The 9,502-nt window shown below is 32.7% G+C and overlaps 1 protein-coding gene and 2 long non-coding RNA genes across 3 annotated transcripts; 2 read left to right on the top strand and 1 right to left on the bottom strand.

Annotated features, from left to right (window-relative positions):
• LOC109128768 lies at nucleotides 7-547 on the top strand. The gene is made up of 2 exons (XR_002035083.1): nucleotides 7-89; nucleotides 178-547. It is a non-coding gene; the product is annotated as an uncharacterized LOC109128768 (long non-coding RNA).
• LOC104741288 lies at nucleotides 1,038-1,725 on the top strand. Its single transcript, XR_760305.2, has 3 exons — nucleotides 1,038-1,247; nucleotides 1,338-1,388; nucleotides 1,578-1,725. It is a non-coding gene; the product is annotated as an uncharacterized LOC104741288 (long non-coding RNA).
• LOC109128677 lies at nucleotides 6,447-7,495 on the bottom strand. The gene is made up of 2 exons (XM_019235508.1): nucleotides 6,887-7,495; nucleotides 6,447-6,806 (listed from the first exon to the last, which is right to left on the bottom strand). Exons 1-2 carry the CDS (start codon nucleotides 6,908-6,910, stop codon nucleotides 6,447-6,449), a joined length of 384 nt encoding a protein of 127 aa, XP_019091053.1. The 5' UTR covers nucleotides 6,911-7,495.

Raw genomic sequence — 9,502 nt, 5'->3', positions numbered from 1 at the left:
TTATTTGTTACGGTGTTTAGCCCTATAAGGCTGGTGATCGTAGCCCTGATCGGATCAATTGCTTTAGAGGAAACGCTGCATTTGGGAAGGTATATCAAACTCGATCCTGTGTCGACTAAACTATGTTGTGTGAATTTCTTATTCAATTTTATTCTTTTTGTTTTGCGAAACTTACAGTATAATCGGTGCCATGATAATGGTGGGAGGAGTATACCTAGTGGTATGGTGTAAAGCGCAGGAAAAGAAGAATGGCTCTACGAAATCAGACCATATTGTAACAAATAAGAATATCAAAGAAATGGACCTTGTCAATCTCCCAGCTATAAATAGAGATGTCCCCTGAATCCACCATATGGTTAGAGCATCATATATAATTTGAGTCCATAGAAAGTAGGATCGATATGTGAATATCCATCCATATGATTGCCTGAATTGGTGTTAATTAGCCTTTGTAGTATCTCTCCATTTTCAGAGTGACTTCGGTATTATAACACAATTATAACTTGATAGTTATTACCTCTAAAATGCTATATATGTTCTATTTCTAGTTTGTTTCATTGTCTAAGTCGTAGATTCGTCGTAAGAAATTATGACAACTAATCCTCCACAAGATTACATATCAAATTTTATGTTTTTGAATGTGGTTTCATCTACCGTTTATTACTATTTTCTTCGTCTCGAGGCTGGAACTCAAAGCAAACATCATGTTTTTGCATGTGCGAAGTAACTATCAAATGATTAATGAATTTATATGTGTGTTCGTGCTATGTATACTGTAGATTTTCACTTTGATATACTGTAAATTATGTAATTAAGTTTCACAAAGGAAAAAAAACCAAGTGCATGCATGACTTTATTAATTAGTCCACCGTTGTTGTCAAAAGAAAATTATTTAGTCTACCGTCGAAGAAAAGAATAGCAGTAGACAATTTTTGAAGTAAAATAAAAGGGATAGATAACGTTAGGAGAGGAATCATGACACGTGAACATGCACTATCGGTCAAACCTGGCAACGGGGACATTTCTTTAAATACCCACAAAATATCACTTTAGAAGAGAGAAGAAAAAAACAAAAACAAAGAAGATCTAAGAAGAAGAAAAGAGAATGATGAAGAAGCAAGTGACAATAGTGGCGGCTCTTATGATTCTGATGGCTTTATCTTCCAACTTGGATATGGTTGCTGAGGCTCAATTAGGCCCCGGAGACTGCTACGACGGTTGCTCCACCGCATGCGTCCAACGTGACCGTGAGTACTCTCTTCTTTATTATTAACTGACCCCAAAAAGGTTTCTCTATCCATTTGTATAATTCCTAGTCGATCTTCTCTTTTCTTCAGCGAGAAAGACGTCCCGGTGCGATCGCAAGTGCTCCATTCGTTGTGGCCCAGGTATATAATTATGAAAACCGGATCCGTACCGGACCGGTCTGTCTAATTTGTAGCAACCCCTGATTAACCGGTCGGTTGAGGTTATAAAATATTTTGCCTGTAACAAGAGATCGGAGTTTCTGACTTGTATCTGAATTGAAAAACCAAGAGGGGACTTGGAACTGATGTTGATGTACTTTGTAATTGCAGATGCTGTCAGGGCAAGAGAGACTGGTGTTTGAAACTCTTTTATTTTTACTATGATCCCAATAAATTAAATTATGTTGTAATATTTTTCTTTATAAACGTATCTCTGCAAAACATATTCTGTTACTAGATTTATATTTGTTATGACTCACACTATTTTAATTTGATAAAAAATTGTTTTCTATAGTAAATTAAATATTCGTTGTCAGTAATTTTATGATTTTAAAAGACTAAACAGTTACACATAAAATATTCACTGTGGAATATTGAAAAGTAGATTTAAATACAAACTATGGTAATTTTTTCTTGTAATATATACATTCTTTTTTAATTAATAGAAAATAGTAATATAAATTAGTTTTATTTTAAAATATTGATAGCTTGAAACTAAATGTTGGGACACAATTTGTTTTTATGTATATACGTACTAGTGATTTGTGTCCCATTTGAAGGTGTATAAGAAAGCCTCTTATTTTTATGGTAAAACTGACAACGAAACAAAAAATAGATTGTTAGGCAAAATTATCTTTGAAATTAATTAAATCGATGTGAAATTTAGAATTCAAACTTTACTTGGATATAAGATAACGTGTCAAAACAAAAATTGGTATTTAACACCCATCAATATTTATTCAATATATATTTCTTCACCAAGTGATGCTAGTTTGAGTTTCCTTCATAACACCCCAAAAAAGTGGGTATCAAACATCGGCCAATATTTATTCACCAATAGGCCCGATGCCCGTTCCCTTCTATTTTTTCTCATTGATAATATTATGATATAAAGTAAAAATGAGTCACTAGTCACTTACACATCACAATTTTGCTTTATGTAAACCTCTATTATGATTTAACCACTTGTTCTTTTTTCCAAAAGAGACATAACAAAGAAAAGCATAGACTCAAATCCCATTTAGTGTACTTTTCCCCCACATGAATTCAAAATGAAAGAGATTATCAATAAGAAAATAGACACTAACAAAGATAGACATTCATTCAGACATTATGCTTACTCATGGCTTTATAAGCTCAAATGTATGAGTAAAACGTAGTAGCAAAATACACACTCATTTTTTTCCTAAACTTTGTAATGTACCCTCCGAATTTCACATCAACCTCCATGCTTGTGCATGAGGACGACTGTATAGACTCTCATCAACAATTTAGAAAATCTCTCACAATAACATTCTTCTATATCATTGTTCCCCTATAAAGTGTCTGAGATATTATAAAATACAAAATAAATCAATGGACGTTTGTGTGTATTATGATTTCAATGATTTTTAATTATTATGAGGCGAACCTTGATGTTTGTAGGAAGTTGTATGAGGTGATTGTGTTAGTTCCTAATTAGCCATACCAAGCTGCAAACAATTGAATACATCAATTTATTCGAGGTATTGCGCCGTGAGGAGCTCCAAACGGATGCTCAACCAGAGAGTTAAGGAGTAAAACAAAATGCAACCAAAACTAAATAAATCCACTTTTGAAGTTTCCAGAACTCCAACAACACCATCGAGTGGCCTTAAATTATTGCACTTAATTTGTTCTCGAGATTAAAAACCCGTTTTATAATGGCCTGCACAAAGAGACATGTTAGCATATTCAACAAAGCAAATTAATTTATATATTCATCAAAACAAATTAACTTACTTATTATTTTAACTTTAGATGTTTAATTTGATTCAAATAAGTTTGGTAAATGGTACATAAATCAGCAATATTTGTAGTCATTGATTTGCTTCCACACACTATGACTACATTATGTGGGTAATCATGTTCAAAAAATTGGCAATGAATTTTTGACAAATATTTCTAACAGATTTTCGACAAACTAAAATTAATAATTAATAAATATAATTAAATTGCATAAATTCATTAAAGTTCAAAAAATTTTAAATTCATAAAATTTAATTAAAATTCACAACAAATAATTTTGTTGTAAGAAATTTTGCAGAAAATTAAAAGGAATATGAAAGGAAAAATTGTGGAAGGATTTTGGTAAAAAAATTTCTTCAGTTTTTCTTACAAAGAGGAATATCTTATTATATAAAGCTGGGTTCTCAAAGTTAGTAATTTATATAGTCGCAACATGTGTCAAGTATATCGATAATATTTTAACTTGAAAAAAATTTTCATTTAATAATTATTAGGAAAATTAAAAAATCCTAAAAATAAAAGGATTACAATTAATATTTTTAAAAGGTATATAAAACCAAAAGTAATCTATTATATCACTAATTAGGAATTTTATCTATTAAATTACTAATTCCAATAGGAAAATATGTGCAATTAATAAGGAAAATATTTACAATTTAATTGCAATTATTATTTATTATAATCATATAGTAAAAATAAATTTAGACAGAAAAGTGATTAAAGTATAAAAAGGTTTAATGTGTTAAAATTAGTGATGCTGAAAAAAGTTTTAAAATTAGTGATTAACATAATATAAAAAATAAGATAATCAAAATAAGAAATTAATGTAATTTTCTTTAGTTTTTCAATCGGTGAATGATTTTGATAGCGTATTCAATATTATGTTATTATATAAACCTTGGTTTTCAAAATTAGTAACTCATGTGATCGCGACACGTGCCAATTTTAACAATTAAAGATTTTGTCATTTGTTATACAAAAACTTTGTTTTAACATATTTGTAAATTATAAGAAATTAAAATTTTTAAAAAATTTAATAAATATAAAAGATAGTTTACATATGACTAATTCTATAAGAAAAAGAATTAATAAAATTATACAATTAATTACTATAATACCATAATTAAATAAATTATACTGTCAATTATTAATCCTAAAAGAAAAAGGATTGTAGATACTCAATTTTACATAAGCAAATAATTTTTCTCATAATAATGTCTTTAATTTTTTGATTAATTTATGATAATGTTAGTATAATTTTATTCAAAATTAGTTGGACAAGTAGTAAAGCTATTACGTATGAGATTACAAAATATGAAACAAATATATTTAAGATATTGTTACTTTGTCAAATATGAGATAAAATTAGATTTCAGTTTTTCTTTGAGAATTATGTTTTATTAATTTTTAGTTTAAAAAAAATATTAAGTAAGATATAAATTTGATACAATACACATTTTTTTGTATATAAAAATTATAAATTTTACTCGTTGGGATTGAGTGCATAGAATTAAAATCTAATTTTATTATCATGTAATATACAAAGAAATTGTATTGCAAAATGGAGTGTGTGAACTCTAAATCCGGTTTAAAAAAAATGAAATAAAATTAATATTTTGAATATAACTTAAAATTTCACGTATTTTTCTTATATCTGAATTAACACGCGGGCCTAATCTAGTTTCCAATAATAACAGATTGATTGATAAATACTATAATACCGGTTTGTATTAGATTTAAATTGGCTTGAGAACCACCGGTCTAACTGAAACCGGCTAATTCGCAGAGTCTTTTTTTTTTCACATCAAAAATCCATTCGTTAGGATATTGGAAAAAAAAAAACTCTCTAGGTTGCTAATTCATACGTCTTGTCTTCGTCGTTAGATCCAGATCTTGGTAGATCAAGCAATACATACTCGTTGGCATGCATGGCCCATTCTCAAACTTATTTTATCATTCCAACAAAAAGGCCTAGCTAGAATTGTTTTACCTGTATAAAAGGATTTTCAAATAGTACGTGGAACACACTATATTTCCGAGACTGAAGTTAAGCTAGACTGTGTTTGTATGCTTTTGTTGCAATAACTAAGCAACACTATAGTATACTAGCTAGGTTAGTAAAAAACAAGTAGGAAGCAATGACAAGTATTACGCGACTTATGCAAAGACTTAAGCATTTGATTAAGGTTATTTTTTCTTATACATATAGGATTGCCTGTCTATCTCTGAATGAATTTGTATATGTTATACGTCGGTGATCTGTTTTAGGGGTGGGCGTTCGGTTTTTCGGTTTGGTTTCGGTTCGATTTTTCGGTTTACGATTTTTTTTGGTTTTATAAAAATTGAACCATATATAAACCATATGTAATTCGGTTTGGTTACGGCTCGGTTTTTTCGGTTTTATCAAAAATGAAACCATTTAAAAACATACGTATAACGGTTTGGTTTGGTTTCAGTTTGGTTCCGGTTTTTAACGGTTATTCCATACTTTAAAAAATAGATAGTTGATACATAACTAAAAAATAAGCATAAAAGTAAAACCTAAACATAATTCAAAAAAATAAAATCCAAATATAGTTTTGTAAACCCAAATACTTAATTGAAATTTAAATTTTTTAAAAGTAAAGCCTATTGAAAAAGAAAACCAGAAAAAACACTACAAGAAAACAAGCCTTTTGCGATGGAAGAATTCATAGCAATTCCCTCGCAAATAGGCAAAAACGATGGAATTGCGAGGAACACACTTCCCTCGCAAATCGCTTCTCGCAAATTGGTTAACATCGCAAATCCCTTCCAAATTTTGCGAGGAAAAAAATGCCGTCGCAAAATCAACGCAAATTGCGAGGGACAATATCAATAGCAGATTCCTCGCAATTTGGTTCAAGCTAATCCCTCGCAAATTTGCGATGGATTTGCAACATTTATGTCTGTCGCAACAGCTGAGATTTGAATTAGGAATTATTCATTTTGTAATTATGTTTATTTTTAATTATGCAAATTAATTATGATTAATTTCTAATTAGGCAAACTAAAATTCATAATTAGCCCAAAAAAACTTTGAATGAAAACTGAAATTAAACTTGTAATACAAAATGTTGTTAAACTTACATAAACATAATAATATAAGTTCAAAACAAAAATCAAACACATCTTCTGAATATACAAACACAAGTTCTCGGATACAAACACATAAACACATAAACACAAGAGATCCTAAGTTGGTCTGGTGATACCTCCTGCTCCGGTCTCAGGTCCGGTATCTCCTGCTCCGGTCTCATTGGTGGCAGCAGTCTCAGGTCGGGGAAATTTTGCAGCAAATTCAGGGTCCTTCTCAGATAGATAATCGAAGTAGGCATCGTAGCAATGCATCTTCTGAGTATTTTGTTGCAACTTCAATGCATAATCTTCTAGCTGAGTAGACTGACTCGCAAGAACAGCTTCGGCCTGAGAAAGCTTCTCAGCTAGAATGACTGGATCTTCAGTCGGAGTAGGCGTCAGAACAACTTGAGCTGAAGATGCTTCAGTTTGCATAGTACCGACTCCATATATCCTATTTTTCTTCTTCGGAGCAACCTGCAAACAACAAAAAACAGAGACACAATGTAAAGTTCAAAGAGATAAAACAAAACAGTATGTAAAGTTCAAGAATTTACCTCAGCAAAAATTCGGTTCTTCATACTAACTGACAATCCGCCAGAAGCACTACTCTCTATGTTGTCCCCTGAGCATAGCCCAGTTTCAGCCTCAGTTATCCTCGATGACACTTCATGGTATACTTTCTCAGATAATCCATCCACAAACGACCCATCAGGTTTCCTATGAGTATCTTCTAGGACTTTCAAGAAATCAGGAAGTGCCTCACCAGTAATCTCCGACTTAACAAAGATATGAAACAACAAAGTATTAGACTAAAGCAAGAATTTATAGGTAATTGTACTAAATAACTAACTAAACATACTTACATGTTTTCGTGCACGAGCTTTAAAGGAGGTCTGACCAGACCGGTGTTTATGCATTCCAGTGCCATCAGGATCACTGTATCGAGCATTTCGACTATTGATGCTCTTTTCCTCAGATTTTGGTTCACACCAAAACTTGACCAAGCCGTCCCATACTGTCGGATCAAGCCACCGCGGCTTTGCATCATCACCTTTTACTCTCCACTTAGACTTCCACCGAGACACTTGATCAGTCATCCGGGTCTTCAACTTGCTTTCAAACTCGGCTCGAACTCTCCCATTGATGGACTGGTCCCAGTTATATGTTTGCTTGTAAAAACATAACATGAATCAAAATCAGAATCAAGTAAGTAAAAACAAAATCTGTAATTTAAACACATCAACAAACATTTAACTTACTGCAAACGTTTCAAACCACCGGTTTACAACCGCAGCTGGTGTTTGGGTCCAATTGGCATGAGCTCCTTTGAAATCTCTTTCAAAGATGGCCCGAACAGTAGCAGCAACCGAAGGATCCTCGTCAAACCTACAAAACACAAGAAAAAAAGGAATGAGGATCAATGAAAATATATCTAAAAAATTAGACAACCCTAACTACATTCTTACCATAGAGTACCCGGAGGGCGTTTAGGGTCCAATTTCTTTAAGCTAGCACGACCGGGACTTGCAAGTAGCTCTTCCAAAGTAAAAAAAGAGAGCTGAGTAGACTCATCGTTGACACGCGAAGTCGATTGCTGTGGTGGAAGATGATCTTCCACCGCCGGTGAGGTTCCTTGACGATTCTCTTGGATCACCGGTGAGGTACCTTGCGAGGAGGCGGGAGAAGCTACCCTTGGAGCAGAGGCAGAAGAAGGTAACCTTCGAGAAGGGATGGGAGGAGATAACCCTTGAGAAGATATAAATCTTCTGTAAACGTTTTGGCTCCCAGAATGATTTTGGTTCTCTTGTGAAGACATCTAAAAAACAAGTCCAAAAAAAAGATATAATTAGAACCCAAAATCGAAAAACCCTAAATCGATATAACCCTAAATCGGAAAACCCTAAATCGATATAATTAGAAACCTAAATCGGAAAACCCTAAATCGATATAATTGGAACCCTAAATCGATATAACCCTAAATCGAAAAACCCTAAAATCGAATCGAAACCCTAATCCCAATCGAATCGAATTAAAATCCCTAATCCCAATCGAATCGAATTGAAACCCCTAATCCCAATCGAAACCCTAATTGAAACCCTAATCGAAACCCTAATCGAAACCCTAATCGAAACCCTAATCGAAACCCTAATCAAATCAAATCGAAACCCTAATCGAAACCCCTAAATCGACAAACCCTAAATCGAAACCCTAATCGAAACCCTAATCGAAACCCTAATCAAATCGAATCGAAACCCCTAAATCGACAAACCCTAAATCGAAACCCATCTAAAAAACAACAGAAGAAGAGAGAGGAGGAGGAGATTAGTCGGAGAAGGGATGAGAGGAGGAGTAGACTAACCTGAGAAGGGATGGGAGGAGGAGTAGACACCGGAGAAGAGATGAGAGGAGGAGTAGACAACCAGAGAAAGGAGTAGACAACAGGAGTAGACAACCGGAGAAGAATGAAATCGGAAGAAGAAGAGAAGTTTTTAGGGTTTGTCGGCTGCGGGTGTTGGTTTGAGCTTCGCTCAAACTAGGTTTTTTACTTATATAGGAAATTAATGGCGTCGCAATTCCAACGCAAAATTTGCGAGGGATTTACTAGAGTCCCTCGCAAAAGCATCGCAAACAATAATTAATATAAATTTTCTTATTTAGAGTTTTTTGCGACCAAATTGCGAGGGAACGTAGCAAATCCCTCGCAAAATCTTTAGGGTTTAGGATTTGCAATTGTCATTAGTGCCCTATCTTATATTATAAATATTGAATTATATCAATTTAATAATTATTAGTAATGTAATTAGTCTTAAAGGTTAAGGTTCAAGGGTTTAGGGTTGTTATTTGCGAGGGAATTGCTATGTATTGAGTACTTTGCAATGGATTTGCGACGAATTTGCTATGGCTCTAGCAAATCAGTCGCAAATTTGTCGCAAACCTTGAATATCTAATTTGCAAAAACCATCAAAATAATTGTAACAAATTAGTCAAATTAACTTTCAAGTATATTATAAGGTCCAATGGTGTCATCATACTCTTTTCTATCATCAAACTTTCCAAAATTGTCCAATTTTGCATCTTACTCTAAACATGATGATGTTCTACACTATATCACATATATGTTCATTACATTGAGACAAATATTTGCCAAATTGTCCAATTCTCTAACAATT

The sequence above is a fragment of the Camelina sativa genome, chromosome 14 (assembly GCF_000633955.1).
Source record: "Camelina sativa cultivar DH55 chromosome 14, Cs, whole genome shotgun sequence".
NCBI classification, from domain to species: Eukaryota; Viridiplantae; Streptophyta; class Magnoliopsida; order Brassicales; family Brassicaceae; genus Camelina; species Camelina sativa.
The sequence above is the reverse complement of the archived record's forward strand: the minus strand, read 5'-3'. Positions and strand labels throughout refer to the sequence as shown.

What these genes read in the sequence shown, in the direction of transcription:
- LOC109128677 (XM_019235508.1), bottom strand. Translation starts at nt 6,910, where the DNA reads ATGAAGAACCGAATTTTTGCTGAG. An exon ending in AGAACCGAATTTTTGCTGAG is followed by an intron (nt 6,807 to 6,886) that starts GTAAATTCTTGA and finishes TGTTGTTTGCAG; the next exon opens with GTTGCTCCGAAGAAGAAAAA.